The 26697-nt window shown below is 48.3% G+C and overlaps 1 protein-coding gene across 1 annotated transcript in view; it reads right to left on the bottom strand.

The window, feature by feature from the left end:
* Positions 1-2034: 2034 nt before the first annotated feature.
* MVB12B (multivesicular body subunit 12B) overlaps positions 2035-26697 on the bottom strand; it is a 245076-nt gene continuing 220413 nt past the window's right edge. Inside the window, exons 8-9 of the mRNA XM_006892550.1 lie at positions 26331-26390; positions 2035-2129 (exon numbers count right to left, since the gene is read on the bottom strand). Coding sequence (XP_006892612.1) covers positions 2043-2129; positions 26331-26390 — 147 coding nt within the window. The 3' untranslated portion in view covers positions 2035-2042. The remainder of the gene's footprint in view (positions 2130-26330; positions 26391-26697) is intronic.

The raw sequence follows: 26697 nt of genomic DNA on the forward strand, positions 1-26697 counted from the left end.
TCTCTCTCAGGTGTCAAGTGACACTTGATCACATGGTCTCGGGTTAGCCACCTATCCAAATAGCAACAGTGAAACAAACAGGTTCTCTGGGTTTCACCTATGAAACCCCCTCGAAATCAAACCCGCTGCCACCGAGCAGACCCACAGTCTTTTGGAGCAGAATGTGCCTCATGGGCTTTCCTGGCCGTGACCTTCTGGAAGCACATTACCAGGCCTTTCTTGCAAGGTGTCCTGGGGTGGGTTTCTTCTGGTTAGCAGATGAGTACTTAACGGCTCACACCACCCAGAGGCTCCACAGGGACCGCCCTCCAATCCCCATCTCCAAACAAGCAGCTTATTTCAGTGGATCCATTTGAGATCAGTCTGTCAGCAATCCTGGTTCAAGATCAGGCTCACAAGAGAGGCTCACAGGGGCTCCGTCTCACAGGACTTGTGGGCAGGGAGGGGGTGCTTTTCCTATCATCACACTGTGTAGGGGGTACTGGGCCCTGCCCCCACCAGGAGAGGTGGGGAGAGGCAGCCACTGTTCCCAGACACAGAAATCCAGAGGTATCGAGGCTTGACCAAGCATGTTCTGGCCAAAGAGAAGAGTGGACGATCTGATGAGGAAGAGTTGGGTCCTCAAAAGGGTCTGAGGGTCTTGGCCACACAGGGGGCTGATGTAGGTGCATGAGGTAATTTTGCCCTGGCCTCACTTCTGCCCTCCAAGCTAGGCTGCCAGTTCTTCCTCCTGAGGGGCTCTGCGGCCGGCTGAGGCATCTGCTCTCCTGGACTTGCGGAAACTCGCTGCTTTTCCATGATCCATCACGTTCCAGCCTCCAGACACATGCATCAGACTCCCTCGTCTGAAGATCCAGCCTCTAGGACCCATGAGACAAGACAGCCATCCATGGCAGGTGGGATAGAGGAAAAGCACCTGGCAGCTGGACAACAAGAAACAAGGCCCGTGCAGGCAGCAGTGGCCTTTGCTCTCCTGGCAGACGTGCCTGAGTCCATCGTGGCAGCAGCGTCTCCAGTGACCACTTGTGGTGGAAGTGTCAGTTCTGGCTCAAGTTTGGCGACCTGGGTCAGATGGGCTTTTGTTCAGGTGAACAAACGACTTGTTCCTATTAGGAGATGCCACCAAGACACACCTGGTGTCTGGGAGAAGCCAGGGGTGCTGGGCTGGTGCCCTTGGAGGCTGGGTGGCCCTTTCCCTGTGGCAACTGGAGTCAGGGCACCAGCAGAGGCAGTTAGAGCTGCAGTTGGCACATGGGCATTCCCGCCCTTGAGGGGGAAGGGAGTGAACCAGAAGGGCACAGCACCTTGGGCAGCAAAACTCACATTCCACGCGGTCACCCGCAGCCCTCTCCCAGGATGGCTGGTATCTTGTCCCAGGAAGTCTGGTGCCTGCTGCTCCTCGGCTCTGGACACTTGGAGTATAACGTCACAGAGGCCACACGATGTCCACACAGGGCCAGGCGCGGGGCTCCCGGCCATTCCAGGGGCTGTCAGCTTCTCGGCACTGAGCTTTCTCAGGTTTGAGGCAAGTGCCCAGAGTACTCAGTCCCATCAGCCCAGCAGCTTGCCTGAGGCAGCCTTGGACCAAGGTCACTGGCAAGGTGGAAGGGCCTGTGCAAAGCTGCCCCCCTGAAAGCCTGGGCTCTGGGGGTCTCCCACAGTAGTGTCAGGGCTGGGGAGCAGGTGCCACCCACTCCTTTAGGGTGACTCCTGTGGCGTGAAAGGGCTTTGCCGACTAGTCATTACACAGACACATTAGGAGCTGCTGGCTGCTACAGCACAGATTAGTTGAGGTTATGAACAAGGGCCCCAGGGAGGCTGGGGTGTCATGTCAGGCAAGCCAATGATGATGACGAAGAACGTAACAACTCAGAAGTCCAGAGTCTTGGAGACAAGGCCCCAGGGCACGCGAGGAGGGCTCTGGCTGAGGGTTGAGGGGTCAGGAGGGACGGACGGAGGGGTGACCGCAGCCCCAGTGGCCCCCGTCAGTAGTCTGGGCAGGAGGCTTGTCCCTGTCCCCACGGCTCCTCACAACTGTCATCTCAGGACTGCGAGACCTGCTGACACCGGGTGGGGCTGGGCGGCAGCCTGGCCGCGGCGCTCTGCTCCGTGCGGAAGCTGTACTCGTACTGCGGGGAGAGGGGGACAGAGGGGCATGGTCAGTCCACAGGAACCCAGAGAAACCTTACACATACACACCTCAGACAGGACAAGGGCCGGTCACCTTGCTGGGCACCTGACCATGGAGACGGCGGGCAGGGCTGGGGTCAGCAGTGCTTCCCCCTGAGTGTCCACGGAAGGGGTCTGCTCGCGTTTGCTGAATGACCCAGGGGTCCACGTGCCTCTGCTGCTGGAGGCTGTTAGGCTTGGGGACAGTGGTACCTCTCACAGACCCTGCTCTACTCCCTCCAAAGTGTGCCCATGGCACAGCAAACACAAGGTGAGCATCCCTGTCCCACTCTCATAGCTGCTGCTTTGAAGGGAGATGGTCACATGCTAATAAATGATCAGTCTTTGGACTTGACTCTGAACGTGACTTAAGGTTGGGGTTCAATCACAAGGCAAAGGGCATCCTCCGCTGCTACTGTCCGGAGTGGCCGGGTGGTCTGGTTTCCAGTCACAATGCCTGTGACAGACACTGTGAAGGCACAGGACACATGGAAGGGGCTTCTGGAGCGTCTCCTGGAGGCCTGGGTCCCCTGTGAAGCTCCTACATCATCACAGCCATGGCATGAGCAGCAGCCTGGCTTCACATCCCTGTCCCAGGCCTGTCCTGTCCTTGACCAGCTCACGTTGCCTCCCTGGTCCAAGAGCCTGGCTGTGCCAGAGCCTGACCCTCGTGTGTAGGAACCGAGCTACAGGAAGGGGCAGAGGCAGGTCTAGGTCTGATGGATGCAGGGCAGGGCTCTGACAGCAGGGGGAAGGACGGTGGTGGGGCACGTGAGCTTCTCCTAGAATGCCAGTTGGGCTCTCAGCAGCCAATGTGGGCAGAGGTGTCCAGGCAGAGGAGCAGGTTCTACCGAGGCAGGGCAGGAGTGGCCATCCCCGGGGAGACAGGCCTGCCAGGCTGGAGGGTGGACTCTGAGGGTCTGAGGCTCTGGGGCAGGGTCTGGCAGGCTACCCCATGATCGTATGGACTTTACGAATGAAGGGCTTATACTGGTTGTCAATATCTTGGAATTACATAAAAATCTTTCAGCAAAATTCCCAGGGCTTCCTCACACACACATAGGTGGAAGTGGAGCTGCCTGAGTTGACCTCAACCTCTGCATGATGCCAGCTGCCCTGGGACCCCCCCATAATGGACTCAGAGAGGGAGAGGGAGTCTGCTCAGTGAGGGGATGATCACTGGGAGAGTGGTGTCCTAGGAACCCACCCAGGGGGTGCTGCAGACTCCAGCTCAGTGGTGGGGTCTAGTGTCCTGCCCACCTCATCCCCTGAGGCTACCAGGTGCAGACCTTGACCACTTGGAGTGACTGCCTGCAGCCAGGGTGACCATGTAGGCAGGAGGGTAGCTGTGGCACTGAGGGGCACTAGGCTCAGAGCAGGATATCAGCGTCACTCGAGGGGAGGAACTGGCAGGGCACCCACCCACAATCACGGCTGTTACCCTGGCCGCTCCTACTGAGAGTCCCACAGGGCAGGATGGGATGGACAGGCCCACAGTGATCTTGTCTGGGGTTGAGGAGCACTGAAGGCTGGGCTGGCCGATCCCTGTGTGAACAGTGGGGTGAGTCCCCCGAGTTTGAAGCCACCAGGGGCAAAGGGCCAGGAGGGGAAATTATGGAGCCATGGTCCTGTACACTGCATCTGCAATTAAGAGCACTAGGGAAGGAAGGATTTGACATTGCAGGCTGGCCCCAGGTGACCTCTCCTCTGAGCCTCAGCGAACTCTAACTTGGGGTGAGGATCTCTTCCAGGGATAGCTGTGAAGATGGAATAGGGTGGGTAAGGACCTTGCCTGATCTTTCTTGGTTCCAAGTGTTCACACAATGAATATTCAGTATAATTAGTCAAAACAACTCTCAGGTCCTCAAGCTCCTGTTCCCTAAATGACCAGGACACAGAACATGGTCTGGGACTCCAGCTCCCATAACCCCAAGTGGAAAGTGATGCAGCACGAGGTACGGCTCTGAGCAAAGCCCAGGATGATGCTGCCACCTTGTGGCTCGTCGGTTAAGTGCATGGCAGGTAACCCCAACAAATCCATTTCCTCCTTGGCTTTGATACTTTTTTACTCATGACAACTAACCAGTGCTGAGCGCTGTGGCCTGGGATGAATCTGGCACATGGGACACATGGACAGCACTTCTGAGGTCACAGCTGCTCTATAGCCTGGAGGGAGCCAGACCATCAATGAACAGGTACCATTTTAACTGAGTTTTAAATGGAAGAGAAGGCTGTCTGGGGTGCAGAATTGTTGTTGGAACTGACTCATAGATGACTCTCCAGAGGGTTTTGAAAGGCTGTAAATTGCAGGGGAGGAGACTACCTACCTTTCTCCTGCAGAGCAGCTGGTTGATTAAAACTGTGTACCTCTGTGCTGCCAGTACTATTCTCTGCCACTAAGCCACAATAAGGGGAAGGGCGAAGAGGAGAGAAAACAGCAGGTGTGCGGGCACAGAGGGGAGAAGGCGCTCTGCTCTGCGAGCTGATGGGCCTAACCCAGCATGAGGGTGGGGGACGAGGGTGGACGGCTGCAGGGCCCGAGGTCAGCATGAGTTTTAGCCAGCTTTTCGTTTTCAAGGGTCGTAATACCCACACCAGCAAAGCCAGTCATTCCTAACCAGGTGTGCACTCATGCACACACACACACACCCCGCTCCCCTGATTCCAACATGAATGCTGCTGCCAGAGCTGCTGGGGGCGGGTGGGAGATGGTTGAGGAACGTGTGGATTATTCTGCAAAGGTTTATTCTGATGAGAAGCTTGGTTCCAGAAGCCATGGACAGAGAGTGGGAAGGGATGGAGGCGGGGACCAGCTCAGTCTGTTAAACAGAAGTGGAGCAACAAGAATGATCGTTACTCTTGGGACAGCAGGGTGTGTGTTTGTGTGTGTGTGTGGGGGGGTGTGGTTAGGCCACTACCCAACATGGGAGGGAAAGGACATGGGTAAAGTTTTGTCATTTGCTGGCGTGAGGTCCCGGAGGAGCATGGGGAGGAACACAGATAAGAAGCTGAGAATCGCAGGTACTTGGGGGTAACTGGACTTCTAATTTGTGGGAGTGTTGGGATAAAAACACACAAGGTCAGAAGACAAGCTGACAGGTCCACGCCTGTGAGGACAATGGAGGGCTCATGGTGTGGCCCCTGTGAGGGGGTACCTAAGGGATGAGGAGGAGACAGGTGGTGGGGAGGTGTGAGCAGAGCCTCTGCCACAGAAACTGGTTGGAATGGCCACTAAGGTGTCTGGAGACCACCTGGTGCTGTTAGGAGTGGGGGTGAAGGTTAGAGACAGGCTCCACTTTGGATGTAGGTTAGTGATGCCTGGGAAGGCAGCAGAAGTGACACAGTCCCTTAAACGAAGGGAAGACCAGGGCCGGCCACCAGTATGGTGATGCCAAACACAGAGGTAGACAGTTCTCAGTGGTGGGCATGCCTGCCTCTTTGGTAGACTGTGTGGGCTCTGTAAAGGTGCCAAAGGACCTGGGACAGGCATAGGGACACAAGGGCAGCCTGGCCCTTTGGTTTACTGAGGGCTGTTTGGCAGCAGAAGGCAAATGAAGGGAGGCTGAGTGTTGAGAGCTGGTGAGCATGGGCCATGAGCTGCACGAGCTGCAGACCTGGGAACTGCAGACCTGGGAACTGCAAACCTGGGAACTGCAAACAGGTCCAGAGGGGAGTCTGTGGCTTCCTGAGTGGGAAGGTAGGGGAGAGATGGGTGGGAGCAGGATATTTCTAAGCCAAGGAGGACTGTGGCTTGCAGGAGTGCACATGGGATCTGTGTGGGCAGGGGTTGGAACAAAGTGCCCGGGGGGATAGTAGATAAGCCTTCAAGGATGACCTGTTAAATTCCTATTTCACTCAAATTTGGAGGCTGCAAGGAGCAAAGAAGAGCTACTTGCATTTTGCCTGTTCCCAGTCTGAGTATATAGGAGACCAGGGGCCCACTCCCCGTCCTACACTTCCCCTGCCCTGGGAGCACCTCACTCTTGGGATTCCCCCCCCCTTTTTAGGTTATCCTGGAAGCTGCAGAAAAGCACTGCTCCCACCCCTTGTTTTCCCAAACTCCCCAAATGAAATTTCAATATATGTCCCCCGACATAATCCCCCTTAGGCTGCGGATAACCCTTCCCACAGACGCTGTCCTCTGCCCGAGATTGCTTGTCCCGAAAGTGTTTGCCCAAGAGACTAGGGCCGCTTCTGGAAGCCCTCTCGCCCCCTTGGGCAAACAGCGAGTACCTTTGAAGGTGGATTTGGATCCAGATATCTGTTTACTCAAGACATTATCCGCCTGCATAAGGAAAACCTGCACTCGAATACAAACAGCAAATCCTTTTTGAATTAAAAAAATTTTTCAATTAAAAAGCATTTGGGTTCACGTAGCAGAGCCGAGCCCAGCCGAACAGTCAGTCCTGTGCGAGGGCGCCCTCTGGTGGTAAGAAGCCACCATTACAATAACATGGACGCTCCAGGCCCCAGCAGCCTCTCAGGAAGCGACTTCATTGTCAGGGCGCTTTCCAGGGGCCCTGGGAGCAGTACCTTTGATCCGAGGACCCTGCCACTGACTGCATCAGGCGTCTCAAACCTTGGTGCCAAGAGTCGCGGATTTCAAAAGCATTTTTTAATGGCTAGTTCAATGTCCAGTCAATAGACTTGTCTTCTCAGCTGAAAAATGGGGTCTCTCACTCAATCAGTTCCCCTTAATTTTGACTCACAGTGACCCTATATTTCTGAAGCGACAAAAATCTTAACTGGAGGAGATTGTCTATCTTTTTCCTGCTGAGCTGCTGGTGGATTCGAACCATTAGCTAACTACTCCAAGCTTTTTTTGTTAGCAGCACGACATGCTACCAAGGAAGCCACCAGAGCTCCCTTATGAGCTAAAATGTTCTGGCTGCTATGTGTTATTGAGTCATAACTGACCCACACCTGACCCTACAGCAGGCTTTCAGAAGCTGGAAGCTGCATGGGAGGAGCGTGTCCATCGTTTTACCGTGCAGCTGCTGGCAGATCCGAACTGCATGCCTTTGGGTTGACAGTGCTCCTTACCACTGCTTTAATTGCGTTGTTACGCACTATTGAGCTGGGACTGAGCTGAGCCTCCAGCAGGTTTTCGGTGGCAGTAAACTGTACCAGAGGGATTGCTCAGCTTTTTCCTTGGGGCAGCTGGTGGATTCAAACTGTGTGCATTTGGGGTTGACACTGCAACTCCTCACCACTAGGCCCCTTACTGTTGTTGTTAGGTGCCATTGAGCCAGCACATAGGGGCCCGTGAACAACAGCTCTGAGACCCGTCCCATCCTGTGCCATCCTCATCTGCTTTGGCATACTCGAGCCCATTGGTGCAGTCACAATCCATAAAAGCTGCCCTGCCTGCTCTACAAAGGTTCTGTGAGAATCAACCAGGACAATGCATGTGAAAGCACCTAGAAAGAATGGTTTCCCAGTTCTGGCTGTATATCAGAAGCAAGAAAGCTTTAATCCAAGTCCGTGATGTTGAGGTCCCTCCCAGGGGTGGGGGTAGGGAGTCGCAGTCACCAGTAAGTGTGAAAAGCACCCCAGATGATTCTCATGGTTAGGCAGGGTGGAGGATCGCTGCCTGACAACCTTAGCTACATCTCTCATTGTCCTCAAGTCTGAACTGTAAGGATCATGGAGGTGGATGATCCATCTTTCTCCCACAGGGCCCTTGGTGGAGTCGAACCACTTGTGGGTTAGCAGCACACCTTCTCAGGGACCATGCCACCAGAGCTGCCTTGACCAAATATATCAGAGGAAGAAAGAAGGGAAACGGCGAGTCTCTTCCCCGCCCCCCCCCCCCGTCCCGCCTTTAAACACTGTCTGGTAACTATCAAATTAATCACACAACTTGAGAACGAAATATGTTGTAAGAGGTTATTTTAAAACTTCATTTTGTAAATGAGGAAACTGAGGCCCAGAGAAGGGCTTACTTGCTTGTGGTCACAGGGTAAGCAGATAGGGGGCTGATCTAGGTCACAGAGTTGTAGGATGGAGAAGAAACGGGCAGCAGGACAAGTGTCTGCACCCAAACAACACCCCACCACTGCACCCTCTGACTCAGAGCTCCTAGCAATTCAGAGGTGGGGTCAGACGGGCAGTGGGGAGCAGATCTGGGAAGGGTTCCTTCCAGAGGACAGGGCTGGGTCTCAGCAGGCTGGCCAGGTGAGGACAGGTGGCATGAAAGGAGGGCCAGGAGCACAATAAAGGGCTGATTACAGGTCAAGGAGGAGGAGTCGAGTTCAGGGGCAGATGGACCCGTAAGAGTGGCTTTGGCTGTCAGGGAGGGTCCCAAGGGCAGCAGTGGGCCCAGCCTGACAACCAGATGAGGGCTGAGGTTCTGCAAAGGGGGTTCCAGAAGGTCCCATCTGCTTCTCCTGAGCCTCTCCCAGTCTGTTCTGTGCTCTAGCCCCAGGCCCCAGGAACTCCAACACCCAGAGTGCTGTGAGCCATTTCTGAATCTGTGATGCCTCAGCTCACAGTTCTACTGCCTCTGGGAATTCCAGAATTTCTCTCTGGGAGGCTTCAGCCCCTCAGGATGGCTCTGCATCTTTCTCCTGAGGCCTGACTTCTGGAACCCAGCCTGATGGGAAAGAGGCAAGGGCCAGGAGGTGGGCACTGAGACCATCCTGCAGAGTCTGGTAACCATGATGGGAGGGACTGGAGCGCAGCTCCCACACAGGGTCACAACACAGACGCACTGGCATCGCTTCGGGGAATTTCAGATTCTGATTCAGACACTGATTCAGTAGGAGTGGGTATCCATGTTCTAACCAGGCCCCTAGATGAAAGTCCCGCTTGTGTCCTACTGATGTGGGGACTGGGGACCAGAGCAAGGACAGGCTTCATGGCCTGATTCTGTTTCCCGGGGAGTTCTCATTTCACACTAGGATGTCGAGCCCACAGAGACCCCTGATGGGGAGGGAGGGAGGAAGTCAGAGGTCTTGACAGGCATGTAAATGTCTTTATGTGAAGGAAGAGCCAGCATGTCCAGATACTTGAGGAAGAGAGGAGCACTCTCCTTGTACCATGGGGGTCATTTCAGAGCATAGCCTCCCTCCTTCTACATTAGTGAGACCCTCCAGCAGGGCCCATGGAGGATGGGGAAGAGTGGCCAGAGTGGCTGCTCTTGGGTCTCCACGGAACCGGCACTGTGCCGAGGACAGAGACCTCGCCTCCCTGAACCGTCATCCTTCTAGGAAGCTGGTCTGTTACCACATGTGAGCAAACCAAAGCTCGGAGAAGCTGAGCAGCCTGACCAAGGCCACACAGGCTTGGGACACATCTGGGAGACCCTGTGTGGCTCCAGGTCAACCTCTTGGCCACCATGCTGTCTGCTGGGTCTCATGACAACCCCAGAGCCATCAAGAATCCTGCAAACCTTCTGGGGAGCCACCTCTGTGCCTCCATTCTGGTGCCCTGTGCAGCTCTGGAGCTCTAACCCAGTTGTGGGGGTGAACAAGGACCCCCAAGACCCACTGGCACATGTGTCTTAGGATGCATGTCTGTCTGGGCACTGCTTTGTCTCCACAGCTGACACAGCACCCAGAACGCAGCCCAGAACAGAGAGGGGACCTGGAAAGGTGTTGAATGAACACAGGCCAGCCCACTAACTCACACCCTCCATCTTCTATGCAAAGAATCTAGCATTTCCATCAATTCTCAAGCATACCCACCTCTCTTTCCTCTCCTGAGACTGGCTTCCTGGAAGGGGATGGTGGCACTGTGGCACCGTCTCTGAGGGGTATCTGTTGTCCTGAGCTGCCTGTCACCCCAGGAGAGTCCCCTTCACCAAGGGCCCAGGCACCACTGGCCCAGAGGGGAGGTTGTTCTCCATGCAGCACCTCAGATCTCCCCCAGCACCATTTCCCAAACTGGAAGGGAAGTCACCCCTTGGTGCTCTTGGTTCCTTTTGTTTGGGACACTCCTTCTCCCTCTGGTGGCAAACTCCTACCCTTCTTTTAATGCTCAGTTAAAGGGGCACTGGTTTGGGGTGTGCTCCTCTCTCTGGAATCCACAGCACTTTCCACAGTTTAGGGTAGGGAGGGAGTCTCAGCCACTCCTGCAGTTACAGAGCTTGTTGGGGGTCACAGCCCGGAGTCCGAGAATGGTGACAAGAGGAGAGGTGAATGGGGGTGGGCAGGAGTGGATAGCTGGGTGGATGGACAGATGGATGAATGGATGAGCAGAGAAGAATGGATGAATATACAGAGTAATGGATGAGTAGTTGGGTGGTAGGAGAGATGGACGGATGGATGCGTGGAAGGGTTGAGTGAATGACAGATCAGGTTCTGGCCTTTGCAAGTGGGGGATCATTCTGGTTTCCAGTCATTTGTGGAAGCACTGCCAGCCCTCTCTGCTGCTGGGCGAAGGTCCTGGAACCTTCTATATTACAACAACCTTGCAGACTAACTGTGCGGCGGGCCCTATCTGTGGTGCCATTACCATGTGCTCAGGGTTCTGAGCCCAGAGCTTGGCTGCGCAGCACACACATCATCAATCGTCACTGCAGATGATTAACGACGATGGGCTGTGTGTGATCCGGGTCTCTGGGTGCTAGACCACAGGACGGAAGCTACACAGTACTGGCCCACATGGTGCTTAAAAACAGTGAGTTATCAATACTGAGAAGCCGAGAGGCTGCTTGAAATGCCAACATTTTCCTGCTTCTACTCGATGGCAATGGGTTTGAGTTTAGGGGTTTTTGTTTTGTTTTTTAAGTTGAAAGCACGCTAGCAACAGTCAAGATATCAAAACATGTTGTACTAGGAAAATGTGCTGTTTGAGAGGACCTCTCCAAAGTGCTATGAAGCAACGACATCAGTTCAAAGACTAAAGCGTCCCTTTAGTCTTTTCAAGTCACGGTATTTTCAGTTGCTTCCTATGCATCTGAAAGCTTCTTGTGCATCTGAAAGTTGGACAATGAATAAGAAAGACCGAAGAAAAATCTATGCCTCTAATCTGTGGGTTTGGTAAAGAGCACTGGATATCCCACGGGCTGCCAGAAAACCAACCCAACCCTGGAGGAAGTGCAACCAGAGCGCTCCTGAGAGGCAAGGATGGAGAAAGGTGGTGTCACATACTTTGGGCATATTGACAGGAGGGGCAAGTCCTTGCAGAAAGACACCATACTGAGAAATTGGAGGGTCAGAGAAAGAGAGGAAGACCCTCTCAAGTGGATTGACACAGTGACTGTAACAGTGGACATGCCAGAGATTGTAAGGATGGTGTAGGATAGGACAAGGCTCAAACCTGTTGCTGATAGGGTCGCTATGAGTTGTAGTCAATATGATGGTACATAACAACAACATTGAAAATCCAGGCGGATACGGCAATTCTGGACCTGTATTCACACACAGCCCCCGCCAGCGTCACACAGGTGAGTGGAGGCTGCTTTCTTTCGAGGGGCACGTGCTTTCCATGTCCCCACTTCCTAAACTGCCCTGGAGGGCAGGATGCACCTGCCACGCTATCATTGTGACTTTCTGCCTGTGAAAGGGATTTACTGGGAACAAAGTTAGCAAGAAAGTGAAACATTTTTTTTTGTGCCCACGACTATTAAAAAAGTAGGAAAATGGATGACAGGCAGAGAAGGCCACATGCTTCAAGAAAATAACGGGAGCGAGCACTTTTTGTGGCGGAGCAGGAGAGCAGGCCCTGACCAAAGTCCGGTGCATGATCAATGTGTCTTGCCACTCAGGCTGCTGAGGGGTATCCATGGCCAGGCAGCCTTTCAGAAGGCACCAGCTAGTGCTGGGAAAAATAAGAAATAGAGAATTCACTCCTGTCAAAGAGTTCTCCCTCCATTATCTACAGAAGCTAACTCAAGGGGCCTGTTTCCCAGGTCAGAGTTCTGGGGGAAAACCAGAGGCTGTGTGATCACTCTGGGAAGGAGCCTCCCTCCCTGACCTCCGTCTTGTATTTATGCTCATTATTTTCATCCGTGCAGCAAGCTTCTAATAGGTCCTTTAAAAAGATATTACTGTCACATGCACACCCATGTTTATTGCAGCTTTGTTTGCAATAGCAAAGAGCTGGAAACAACTAAAGTGCCCATCAATAAACGAATGGGTAGAGAAGCTCTGGTATATTCACACAATGGAATGCTAGCATTGAAAAACAAGGAACTCATGCAATATTATTCAAAATGGGTGACCCTGGAGGACATTGTTGTTGTTATGTGTCGTCCAGTTGCCTGTCACTCACAGCGACCCTATGTACAACAGCCCTAAACCCTGCTCTGTCCTGTGCCAATCTCACTGCCTCTGACACTCCAACCCTGATTACTCCAGTCACTGAATCAATCTACCTCACAGAGGGTCTTCCCCTCCTGTGCTGTCCCTCCACCCTCCCAAGCATGATGTCCCTCTCCAAGGACTGGTCTCCCCTTGCAACATGTCCAAAGTATGTCAGACGAAGCCTCTGAACCCTTGCCTCCAAGGAGCAGCCCAGTTTAACCCTCTCCAGGATGAACCTGTTTGTTTTCTTAGCAGTCCATGGTACATTCAATACTCTTCTCCAGCACCGCAGCTCAAAGGCATTAATTTTCCTCCTATCCTCTCTAGTCATTGTCCAACTCTCTGACGCATAACAAGTGATTATGCTGAGTGAAATATCTCAGCCACAAAAGGACAAACATTGCACAGGGCCACTGTTGTAAAATGGGACTGACATGAGGGTTGAGGGAAGCCAGAAAAGGAGGGGAGGAATGATGTATACTGCATTGAACAGATGAGGGAGAGAACTGTTTAAAAGGGATATATGAATGGGTATTCTTGTCATTATAGAAATCCAGAGTGAAGGCTGCATAGTGGGATGAACTTGGGAGGGACTGCATAAGAATGAAAGAGTTTTTCTTTTTCTTTTCAAGGAAAAGAGTGAGTTGGGGGGAAGAGGTTGGGTAGGCAGAAAAGTGCAACAATGAACTACTGGAAACCCTAAGTCTCTGTAAACTTTCATTAAAATTAATAAAAAAAAGAGATATTACTGTCACATAGGAACTGACTTCCAGCTGACCCTTGAGCAGGGTTTCAGAGGCTGTAAATCCCACAGAAGGAGACTTCCCATCTTTCTCCCATGGAGCAGCTGATGGATCCAAACCACTCGTCTGCAGGTTGGCAGTGCAACTCCTTACTACTAAGTCACCAGAGCTCCCTAATAATACACTAGCCTATTTAAAACTTAAAAAGAGATAAATCCTCTTATGAAGGACTTGCAAAAGGTCAAATATTCACCTTGACTTGAATTTTGCCCCAGCAGGTGTCCAAGGCACAACGGCAACCTGGGCAGGCAATTCTGTCTGCTAAACACCATCTCTGATTCCATTTCATTTCAAGGGGCTCAGCCATGCAATCTTCTTTACACGACAGTATCCGGGCCACCATGGGGGCAAACCTTTGTGGCTGCTGCTTAGCCAGCATGGCTGCTGAGGAGACCGACGCGGGGAGGTGGGGGTGGGGGGGAAGGCAGCAAGGCTCTCAGAATTAGGAACTCTATTAATATAATTCACCATATTAATATGCCCATGGAGAAAAATATATGATCATCTCAATAGATGATTAAAAGACATTTATCAAATGCCACCCTCCATTCCTGATAAAAACATTTAGAAAAATAGGCATAGATGGCTAATTTTTTAACATGATAAAAAAGATATGTCTATATACAGCAAACTGAAAAGCAACACTGGGAGTTAATATTGAAACTAGAAACTTCTCATTAAAGGCGTGAGTGAGATGAGGTGGCTCGGGGATCTGAAGGTGCCAGCATAAAGGGAGGGAGATACACTTGGCAAGGAAGGGGCCTGGCTGCAGGGTTTGGAGGTGACATAACTGCTTGGTGGAAGGTCGAAGAAAAGCAGCTGAAAGACCATTAGAAACAGGAAGAGGAGTCAGTAAGATAACCAGCTCTGAAAATAATATGCAAAAATCAATGACTTTATATATAAAAAATGAAAAAATATAATGAAGAAATCACACTCATAAGAGGAAAAATAACGTAAGACACTCAGAAATAATTTGTAAGAGAAATCTCTACAGAGAAACCACCCCACTCTGCTGAGGGTCCCAAAGAAAAACCTGGGGGACATGAGGATCCCCTGTTCCTGGCAGAGAGACTCTCTCCTTAAAATGCTGATTAGAGGGGTGCAACAATGAATGAACGGAATCCCAAAATCTCTGTAAATGTTCATTGAAATGAAAAATAAACAACCTAAATTTAAAAAAAAATGCTGATTAACTCTATGTCCACAGACTGGATCCACTGACTAAATGCAATCACAGTACAAACCTAGATCTTTTGGATCCCTTCCACTGCCCACTGTTCTCAAGAGAAACTGCAAGAATAATCACGTAAATACAAATGTTTTAAATTCTGAGGGAAAATGATTAACAAGTGGGAATTAATCCTACAATATATTAAAGCATATTCTAAAGTCATAGGATTTCAAAACAGTGTAGCAGTAATAGAAAAACGGAATAACTTAGAAGGACAGAGCCAAGAAATATATCCATTGATTACTTATATATGAAAATGTGTGGAAAAAATATCATTTAAAAGTCACTCAAAGAAAGAGAACTATAATGAGCACCAAGAAAACTGATGAATAGTTTAGGACAAAATAAAGCGAGTTTTATTCTTATCTTCTAATTAATTTCATAGGGATTAAGAAGTGGAAAAGTTAATATTTAATAAACTAAAATAGAAAAGACTAGAAAATAGGGATTTTTAAAATATTTTCAGTAGTCAATCTGATCATAATTTTTAAAAAGTATGATGTAAAAACATTAAAACAAAGAAAATAATTGCCCACAGAAATTTAAAAAATCTGTACATATCAGAATATGCCCCCAAAGTGAAGATACTGGACTGTGTGTGTGTGTGTGTGTGTGTGTGTGTGTGTGAGAGTATGGGGTAAGTTTTGGGTGTATGTGTGAGGTGTATGGAGTATGTGTGGGCATATGTGTGGTATGTGTGTATGGACTGTGTATGTGGGGAGGTGTGTGTAGTGTATGTGTGTGGGGCATGTATGTGGGATGTGTTTGGGGTGGGTGTTTATATGGTGTGTGGGTGTGTATTTGGGGGTATGGGTACGTTTGGGGTGTGTTTGCATGTTTTTTAATATGACAGAGAAAAGATAACTATTTCTAAAAACAGAATGCAGTTAAAAAGGAATGAAATAAATGAATAAGAGAAATCAGGCAAAGGACATGGAAGTAATATATGAAAGAAATACAAATGAAAAGATTTCAACTTCAAAAAGAATTCAAGATGATGAATCAACAATGTCAAATATTAACACAACCAGCAAAGCTTAGTTACTGCTAATCACAGCAATGCTTAGTGAGAACCAGGGCAATAGGCTGGGGCCTTCACTGTAGTGGGCATTCAGACAGCCTCAACCTACTTGAGAGGCAAAATAAGAATGTGTACTTTTTAAAAGAAAGACATGCCGGAGCAAAGACACACACAAGGAAACGTACTGCACAGTGTAGAAAGGAATAATCGAAACAACTCAGAAGTCAATCAATAGAGGATTGGTTAAGTAAATTATGGCACAATCATATATGAGAACAAGGCAGAGCCATTAAAAAGAATGAGGGAGATCAGTTCAAGCTGACAGATGACAAAGATATACTGCTACGTGCACAGGAAGTTACACTGTGAGACCCGCATCACTGCATGTGTGTCTGAGAAGTGGGGCGGTGGGAGTTTCATCTTTACAGGCTTCTCTCGCTTTCTGCATTTTTATTATAAATCTGTACAATCTCTGTACCCAGGGAGAAGACACTGGATATCTAAAAGATCAATCCCGATTGATGCTTATGAAGACAAACTGCAAAAAACCCGCTGAATTGATGGGACAATAGCTCATCGTGTCTGGGCTACATACAGAACAGCACTTCTGACCGGTGGCCAGATGCCCAAAGAGTCTACGAGACAGTGGACCCCATGCTACTTTCCATAGGCCAAAAGCAGCTATTCTACTTGTCCTGACAGAGAGGCCTTCCACTTAATTATTAGCTTTCTAGGCTGGAATGAGCTCCCCTCAGTGCGATGGTGTGGTTAAGATTTTAGTCAGTGACCCTGTTGCAGGGTAACATAAAGACAAGAACAAGTTAACACTCAACTAACTTTAATCTCAAACTCTATAGGCAGAATTCCACCTCCTGACATCTTAGCTTCCTGAATGGAAAATGGGTAGGAGGCAGAAGAGAATAATTCTGGGAAATGTTAACTCTCACAGGTAAAGAAACGAAAAGCCACAACCAAATTCATTGCCACTGAGTGGATTGCAAGTCATGATGCCCCTTTTAGGACAGAGTACATAGAACTGCCCCATAGGATTCCCAGTCTCTATGGAGGGAGATCTGTGGTCTAGCGGTGAGGTGCTGTGTTTCCAACTTACAAGGTTTGAATGGTTCAAATCCACCAGCTGCTGCACAGGAGTAGGGTGGGCAATCTCCTCCCATGCAATTTACAGCTTCTGAAAACCCACTGGAAGCTCAGCTATGAGTTGGTGTTGCAGATATGTAACAAGAACATTCAGAGAAGCAGATTGTCACATCTTTCTCCTGAGGAACAGCTGGTGGGTTTGAATCACTGACCTTCTGGTTAGAAGATGAGCACTTTAACTACTGCACCACTAGGTCTCTTGGGTAGAGTGCCCACCCACTGTCATTGAGTCAGTTTCTGTTCACAGCAACTCTAGTGCCGTAGCTTAAGCATTGGTAACCTAAACGTCAGCCGTTTGAATTCACCAGCCAGTTAATGGAAGAAGGACGAGGCAGTCTCCTCTGGTAAAAGATTTACAGACCTAGGAACTCTGCCCGACAGTGAGGTTTTGCAGCTGGCTTTGTGGTAGATAGAAGAGCCCTTATTTTCCTGTTGCAGTTTAAGATATGGCCACTAGATGGTGGAAAGGGACCGCAAGTGTCACTGCGACATCTCACGACACAAAATTCTTTCGCATTAATAAGCACAATGAACGCTTTCCAAAAGTAGGAAGAATGAACAATTGTACTGGGATATGAACATTCTGCTTTTATAAAATTGGGACTCTGCCATTTCATTACCACTACAGAATTCTTGGGCCTCACTTTTTGCCTGTAGTAGCTAGGTCCCAGACCCACTGTAACCTCACAGATAGATTCACAGGAACCCTTAGAAACGGATGTCCAAAAGTTGTGCTCAAAATGTCTTTTTCTCCCTTGCACTGCCAAATGTGTTTTCATTACTTTCACCTCAAGTGTCATGACGTAAATGCTGGTGGAATCGGCCCCAAGCTAAATAAGCAATAAGCCCCATTTTTCAACACACAAACACATAAAGATGTCAGCTCAAACTGTTTACTAATTAACACTTAAAAAGACACAAATTAGATATGCGTGGCTAAGAGCAATTATAATCAAGACGAATTTCTCTAGTCATTTGGGAACTGAAAAAAAAAATGCCTAATTGCTGGAACCAATGTTTTAAAAACTGAAATCACGCCAGTTAGCAAATATGTTCATTTAAAGAACATCCCACGTGACTGCACTCTTGAGAATTGACTACAAACACGAGAACAAGGAAAATATTTAGGTATAAAATTAAAATTTTAAGCTCCCTCAGATTTATAACTTCTTCATTAAATATGTCTGCAAACAGCAGCCCATAAAAACCTGTAGCAATTAAGTGGTTAAATGAACTGCCTCCCTTGTCAATTTTAAGGGAGTGATTAATATTAGATCGTCCTTTACTAATTAGACGTTCCCTCGTCTTTCAGCCTTAAAGTCAAGTGAAAATGGAGGCTGGTTTGTTCCACTAGCTGGTGTGCTGGGCTAAGGAGTGCTGCTGGGCCCCATGCTTGGCCTTGGCACCCACGGCAAGGTGGGCAGCAGGTGGGATTTCTATGGAGATGGAAGGCACTTGAGATCTGTCACCCCCTGGATACTGTTGCATCAAGGGAAATACCAGTTCTGATTTTTTTAAAAAAGGCTTAGTGGTGATCATGCGTGCAACATGAAGTCCATAACTGAGGCTACTGTCTCCTGCCCACAGGCCCTGGAGACATGGAGAGGTGTGGTGGGTGAGGAGGGGAGCCTGGAGGTGATGGCCATGGGACAGGGTGGGTTAGTGAATGGGGAGAGAGGACAGACAAGGCCTGAGGAAAGGTAACTGAGATGTGGGGACTGTGGAGGAGCGGCTGCCTGGACTGCAGAGCTGGGAACTCCCACCACAGCTTCGATGGAAAATCCATCAGTTGGAGAAATGGGGCGACTGCTTACAAGGGAAATAAAGAGTGGCAGAGATGGAGAATATTTATATGCCCATCTTCTCTCTCCAAGAGAAGATGCTTCATCACGGGGGTCTGGGCTGCAAAATTACACTTTCCCGGGCTCCTGAACAGAGAAGAGCTTTTGTTCAGGCGGCTGGAGGACAATAAGGGCTTCTGTGGGATATAGCCCCTGGGGTGGCTTGCTGCCATGCTGCAGCCTGGGCCCAGGAGGGAAAAGCAGGAGGGGAAGCTGGGGGCAGAGCCAGAAAATGTTTCCATGCCTGCTGTGCAGCTGCCACCGGCTACCTCCCTCTCTTGTTCCCCCTCTGCCTCCCAGAGCGATGAGTAAACATTTGTTCTCTCTTCTTGCAGTGAGAAGACTGTAAAGCCCCAGCTCTGAGCCTTGGTGGACACAGGCCAAAGGGGATGGTGACCATCGGAAGACAGGGGCCCTGGACAGAAGCTGTGACTCATGCTTGGTGCCAGGGGAACAACAAATATTAAAGCTCAAATTTCTTTATTAATCACAGTTCTTTCCATTTTCAACACACCATACTACCAGTCTTTATGAGTTGTAAGAGGTTTTGCCTTTCAATAATTTACTTCCCCCCCCGCCCCCAATTCAGCTTGAAGGCATGTATATTGATTTTAACTTCAAAATATGTCCTTTCTTTGAGTCTTTCATAGCACTGAATGCCAGTGGCACATGCGCCACAACTACTGAGAAATCTCTGTTCACACACCACCATAACCATGTGAATGGTGCTCTGTCAATGTCAAGGTGTCCCCCTACCCCCCGCTCCCAAAACAGTGATGGCCCGTGTCCTGAGTTCCAGGAGGGAGACGAAGTGAGGAAGCTCAGGGACTTGCCCAAGGTTCCCTCTGAAGTGGCAGATTTGGTATCCCACCTCAGGCATCCAGACTCAAAATCTGTGTTCTTTCCACAAACCCACACTGCCTACATCGCTCACACATCCCACAAATCTTCCTCTACACACGTGAAAACTAACTGCCAATAAGTGTGCTCCATGCCACGCTGTTGCCATGCGGCTGTGTGCGCATGCCCTGCTCTCTTTCTGCGCTGGCTACTGGGACTAGGCACCAGACTTTCCCTTGAGCGCATTAGGATCTTGGATGGGCTGAAGGTGCAGTGTGCACTCATGATGGGGTGGGATCTCGTCCTTCTCTACTCTTTCTGTCTCACCCCCGACCCCTGCCAAAGACAAAACTCTTACTGAAGTTGAGTAAGAACTGATTCATGGCTGATTCTCTTTGATTTTGAGACTGTATATCACACTGGAGGAGACTGTTCTTCCTTCAACAGCTGGTGGATTTGAATGACCTTTTTTTTTTTTAATGGCCTTTACATTAGCAGCAGAATTAGTTACCAATGGATTATGCCATGAGAGCAATTCCTGGGCTTGGGCATGCCTGAGTCCCTTTTGAACCCTCACTGTGCTGGGGACACCAGCAGACAGCTTTCTCTGGTTGAATGCTGATCTGATCCCAACCACATGTGTGAGATACAGGTCATGCCATCCATTCATGTAGTGACTTATCACTGAGGCTAAATGGTGGAAATGGCACACACTGGCATAAATTCAGAAACACACCTGTCCCCAAAGTAGAGTAGGGCAAGTAGAATGAAAGGTGGCAGAAAAGTAAGATGGTTCTAATTCTGACAGACAAGAGATGGTAAAGTAGAACTACAAGACTGTCTCCAGGAACCTCAGCTCTACCTCCTTTTACAGCTGGGACCACTTTGCAGTGGACAAGGATGAGGATCACACAGGTCCCTGGTAGCTCTGGGACAGCCTGAGTGGCTGGCTTCATGGCTACCATGGTTTCCTTTCAGATGGGGCAGCAGAGGCAGAAAGGAAACACTCGCCCAACACAGCCTCCCCAGAATGGCGGGGCCCTCCTCACAGGCTTAGAATCCAGACAAGATCCTGGGTGGCGTTCATGCAAGAGAGACATGTAAGCCTCATGTCTGTACCGCTAAAGCCAATGGCAGCCACCCTGCCTTTCTTTTTAATTTGTTTTTTGGTTTTGGTTTAATGACATAAAATAAAAAAGGTTTACAGTGAGTGAAGCAAATTTCCTAGCCAAGATCCTTTGGCTCCCAGGCCCCTCTTGCCTGACCATGTGACAGCTAGCCTTAACATGAATAGAAAGGAGTAAAACCAAGCTCACCCCGGGCCAAGGGAACAATGCAGCCCTGCAGGCTCAGCACAGGGAGCTCTGGAAACAGAGACAGTGGGCAGCAGACACAGCGCCCGCTTTGCTCTCTAATGCACAGAGCAATGCTATGGCTCCAAAGGGCATCCTTCACACTTCTGTGCTGTTGAGTTGGAACTGACTCATAGCTGAACCTTCAGTGGGTTTTCAGAGACTGTACACTGCACTGGAAGAGACTGCCCATCTTTCTCCTACAGGGTAAATGGTGGATTTGAACCACTATTAAATGCATTTGAATGATCAGTGTAACTTTTAAATCCTCAAATTAAAGGAAAACCTATGTGGTATTCTCAACCATGATAATATTAGTACCCCTCCCTTGTTAGGGATTAAATTGTGCCTCAAACTTCCCTGCCCTCGACCCCCAAAAAAAATTGTGTTGTGGCTGTGGTTATAGTCCCAATCAGGATTAGGTTATCTTTGTTATGCTAATAAGATAGGAATAGTATTGAGTGTATCTTGAGTCAATCTTTTCTAAGGTATAAAAGAAATTAAACAAGCAAACAGATGCAGAAATGGGAGAAGAGAGATGCCACATAGGAAGATTCCTCAGGAGCAGAAATTAAAAAGACAAAGGTCTTCCTCCAGGGCTGACAGAAAAGTTTCCCCCAGAGCCAGCATCCTGAATTTAGAGCTCTGATGGCCTAGTGGATAAGGAGTTGTGCTGCCAATCCAAAGGTGGATGGTTCAAATTCACTTGCTCCTCCACAGGAGAAAGAAAAGCAATCTCTGATGTGATTTTCAGCCTCTGAAAATCCACTGGAGGGTCAGCTATGAGTCACGTCTGACTTGGCAGCAATATGTTGAGTTTGCTCAGTCTCCTAAACTGTGACAAGGTTTCTGTCTATTAAAACCATTCATTTGGGGTATTTCCATCACAACAGCACTAGATAACCATGACAGAATTTGGTACCAGGAATAAGGTATCTACTAGATATCTAAAATGTAGAGGTCATTGGAATTGAAATTGGGTCATGTATAGAAGAGGACAGGGTTTTAAGGACAGTAAAAGCCTAGACTATCTTGAAGAAATTTTTGGTAGAATTATGGATGTCAAAGGCATTTCTAATGAGGGCTTGGAAGCGAGGAGAGCTATAGGGAACATAATAGAGAAAACATATGATGTCAGCAAAAGATTGTTGCAAGAAATGTGGAGGCTTTTTTTTTTAAAGAACATGTGATTACACAATGGAGCAAAGACAGTATTATTTTTTTATTCAGTGGGGGAAGGGGAATCCTTGTCTGGTTATGTTCAAATGTTTATAGGAAAGTAACAAACTTGGATGTCTGCCTGAAGAGTTTTTTGAACAAGTTCTTAACAGGGCCAAGCAGTTTCTCCATGCCACTACAATCAAAATGAGAAGAAAGATATGGACAACAAACTGCAAAATGAAAATAGAACTAAAAATCTGGAAAATTCTGTTGTACAAATTAAGGACACGCCTAGACTGTTCATTAAGGATACAGCTACACATTTTTTTGTTGTTGTTAAAGAGATTAGCAATCTTGTTAAGCTTGTGATTGGTGGCTCTGGGCAATGACGGAAAACCCATCCGCTTAGACTGAAGGGGATAGGGAAAGAATGAAAGGAGAGAGTACTGTCTCTTTGAATTTGGCAGGCCAGACGAAGGAGTTATAACTTATTCTCCAAGAAAAGGAAAGGACCATTCCTGCAGCGCTTCAGAGACTAGCAGAGTTGTTGGAAGGAGTATGAAACTGGGCCCTCTCCGTTTCAAAGGATGGTCCGTAGCCTCCTAGGTTTCAGAGTCAGGCCTATGCCAGCTCAGTATCAGAGTGTGGGGACACCATTACGGTATACCAGGGGGACACAGCTTCCGTGTCCAATGGGCAGAAAATGGGAACTGCTGAAGCTGATGGACTAAAGCTTTCACTCAGCTGGATACAAAGAATGGGCTGCCCAAAGTTGAGGAAGCAGAGTTGTCTCCGTGCCCTGAAGCCCAGGGCTGAGGGATCTTTACCCAGAATTCAGAAGACATGGTCAATGCCCAGCCTGAAGGGTAGGGCCACTGCCCAAATAATCTCAGAGAAGAGAAGATTCTTTTCAAGCCTTGAGAACTGATGTTCTAATGTCTGATGGGTTTGTTCTGCTGGGTTTTGGACTTACATGGTCCCTGTTATCCGATCTTTCCTTCTAATTTCCCTAAGTTGTAACTGAAAAGCCTACCCTGCACCTATTCCATAAATGTATTTTGGAAACAGATAGTATATATTCTAGATTTCTTGGGAACACAGGTGAAGATGAATTTGCTCTAGGAAGGGATATGCTGAAAGTCTCACCCATATCTGATTTAGATGATTCAGAAAGGGAGATTTTAGTCTTGGAGTTGACTTGAGATTTTGGGGATGATGTAATGGAGGGAATTTGTTTTGCAAGGGCAAGAATATGCACTTCTAGGGGTTGAAGAGTAGAATGCTATGGATTGAATCATGTCTCCAACAAATACAGACAAAGAGATCATAATCATAGCACCAAAGCAGTAACTGTTGAAGACACTGTTCAGTGGCATTCATTATTAAAGCCTCATCAGTTCTATGGAAGGAGTATTTTTAATACTATGCCTATCTTACAGAGAAAGAACCCAGGCCTCAGGTTAAGTTGAAGAGCTGAGATTCAAGTTCAAGGTCTGACTACAGAGTTCTTTTCTCTACACCTAGCTTGGCCATTTCTTCAGCAGTTATGATTCAATTCCAAGAGTGGCTGACACCAAGTCAGTAAGTTCTAATATAAGGCAGTGCACCTACTCCTCACTTATTAACTATTTAGTTATCTGGCATTAGGCAGTTGCAATCATAGTTTTAAAAAAAAATCAACCCCTACTATCTATTTTGTGAATTCACAAGACAGTGACTATATCAGTCATGGCTTCAGAGAATCAACTCCCTTGAGGAGGGTCTCTGGACAGCTTCTTTGAAGCTGGGCTGTGCTGCATTTCAGCCCCTATTTCTTCCTGCCAATTGAGATGCTCTGTTAAGCTGCTTTATGGAGCCAGTGGCCCCTTTACATGGCTTCTTTGAATATCTCCTCCAAGAGTCCCACAGGCAGCACCAGGCCAATAAGCACCTGTTCTGGGTTCCCAGCTCCTGTGTGGCCTGAGCTGCCAAAAATTGCTATGGGGTGTCGAAGAAGGAGAGAAAGTGGATCAGAGAGTGTGTTTGGAATATGGAGTGTGAGCTTCATGAGGTTCCCAAAGTGAGGTGAACTGAGCCTGAAGCGTCTTCCTTGGTGGGGCCAGGTGCACAGCCAGGCACCTATGAACATGGCAGGAAGCCCAGAGGTCCGTGGCTTGCCAGGCACAGAGGGCAGAAGCTCCAGGATCATAAGCCTAGGGCTTGCAGGGGTGGGAGCAAAGCCCTGGAAGCAGTTCTGTAAGGAAAGCTCTGACTCAGCACAGGAGGAAGGCTGAGTGGTTAAGCTGTAGGCCCTCCACTCTCACAGCCTGACTTTATCCAGCTTTATCTCCTCTAAGCCTCCTTCTCTGAAGAGGAATAAGCCATAACTGGACTCAGCACAGTGATGAGAACATTAGTAAATCTTAGCTGTTATCATTTTCATGGGTATATTTTCTAAAGGAAAAAAAAATGGAGAAATGGATGGTTTGAAAGCAGGGAAAAAACCCCAAAGCAAAACTTGCATTTTCCCACAGCAGACCTGTGCCCTGAAGGGTTTTCAAAGATGTGATCGTTTGTAAGCAGACCTCCAGGCCCACCATCTGAGGTTCCTGGTCTTTGGAATTCAGTTATATTGACAAGTGAGGACTGGATGTATTTGGGTTAGCTTTTGGTGTTTAGCGTGGGGAAGGGAATCAAGGCTTTTGGCAGTACTTAGAATATACACTGTCCTTAGACTGCAACCCTCACCATGACTAGAAGGCACAGTATGGTTGGGACCTAAATTAGCCCACCTCCAGAGTGTACCCCAGAAAGACATGAAGCTGTGGACACAAATCATAATGGAAGAATTTGAAGCTTAACACAGCTGGGTTTCCATCTGGCTGAGGGCATGGTATTTCACCTCTTAGAACCTTAATCTCCATGTGGCTAAGAGTCTGAGTGTCATAGCAGATGGTCAGTAAGTGATGCTACTGTTACTCTGGGGAGCTCTGGTGGTTTAGTGGTAAGGAGTTATGCTGCCAACCCAAAGGCAGGTGGTTCGAATCCACCAGAGAAAGAAGGGGCAATCTCCTTCTGTGTGATTTACAGCCTCTGAAAAACTACTGGATGGTCAGCTTTGAGTCAGTTCTGACTATGATGGCACATAACAACAACCACCACAACAGTCATTCCCAGGGAAGTCTGTCTGCTAGAGGCGGCTGGGAAATACTCAATGGCTGTTCCCTTTCTCTGCACCTGCCACGTCAGTAACACCTACCCACCTGTGATGTGGTACATACAGGTGCTTGGAACAGAGACAGGGTATGACTAGCCCCCCAGGCAGTAGCAGAGCAGGCTGGTCCAGATAGATATCTGTGTCTATGACTTTTTTCTATTTTAATAGGGTCCCAGACTCTGCCTTTGTCTTTGTAGCCAAAACAAGCTGCCTTCAAAGGCCTTCCACACAGGTTCCCCGAGCTCCATGCAGGCAGGACGCCCCGTAAAGGTGGCAATGGCAAATGGGTAGTTCTCTGAAGCATGCTTTCCAAATCTTTCAGGCTACCTTGCTTTTGAGAAAGGCAGAGGCAGAATTCTATGCATGTGAACATTTCTAACGGAGTAGTCGGCCATTTCCCCCTATGCTGGGGGGTGGGAGGGGAAGAAAAATCTATATATGACAATCAGATTCATTTTTTTGATTTACAGAAAATCAAAGACAAAGGGGGATTTTTTTTGTCTTGTTTTTGCTATGACAGGTTTAGAAATTTGTTGTACTATGTTGATTCAATTTTTCTTGATTTCAGCCATCTTTCAATAATGCAACCTGCTTCTGCAAGCTGGGTACACAAGAGAAAACCCAAAGGAACTGAGAATATTGAAATGGTTCTACCATTTCCATCTTTGAGACAAATGTTCCTCTCTGAGGAGAGCTGGCTGCAAGCACATGACTGCTTAACAACCTTCTATACATAAAAAAAAGACACACACACTATAATGCTGCCTTAAGAAAACATGGAGAAAATGAACACATCTGACCTCAGGTCTGATTCCATTATCTCCGTTCTGTTTTCTTCAGAACTATCATATGCAATATGCACTCCAATCTTGGATTTCTTTCTTTCTTAACAGGAAAACAAACTATTCCAAACCACGCTGTCAGATGGGACCTCACTTAGCAAATAAAATGGTCCGTGCCCATGCCCTAAATGATCAGAAATGTGGGCAGTCTCGGAAAGTCCTGAGTGGTGGCTAATATGACAAGAGAAGGAGGTAAGACCTTCTGCCCGCCCTACCCTGTTTAAGTATAGACATTTGTAAAAATGAAGCTTGTAAAATGGTTCTGTCACTTGCCCTCGACAAGGCAAGGAAGACAACTGTCATATTTGACTCAAAGTAACAAATACATTAAAACCGAATTTTGCTTACCAAGTAATAAATTTGAGTGAAATGCATGAAGCCCTGTCAGGTCCTACCCCATGATCTTGTGGTGAGTAAGTGGTGGGCCAGCCCTACCTGCCCCTGCTCTGGGCACCTTACTTACCTCTTTTTCAATTTCTGCAAGAGATTTGATGGTGATTCCCAAGAGATCAAAGGGCTGCATCTGAAAATACAGAACAAGTCACTTCCTTAAATGGCTGGAAAAGGCTTCTTTACAGATTTCTCTTTATGCACAAGTATTGTGAAATAATAGTGAAAAAATCTCCTTGTATGACCTAGCATAGTTTCCATCCTTTTCCCATAGAAAATGCAAGAAATCCAGGAGTATGCTAGGTGATGGTCTAGTGATTTTGTCATTGTTATTAGTCACTGTGAATCAGTCACTGTGACTCTTGGCGATCCATGTGCTCAGCAATGTTGTCAAAGGTGTGCTCTTTTGGAAACAGACTGCTAAGCTTGTCTTCTGAGGT

Source organism: Elephantulus edwardii, unplaced genomic scaffold (assembly GCF_000299155.1).
Source record: "Elephantulus edwardii isolate Elephantulus edwardi_28Jun2011 unplaced genomic scaffold, EleEdw1.0 scaffold00116, whole genome shotgun sequence".
In the NCBI taxonomy this organism is placed as follows: Eukaryota; Metazoa; Chordata; class Mammalia; order Macroscelidea; family Macroscelididae; genus Elephantulus; species Elephantulus edwardii.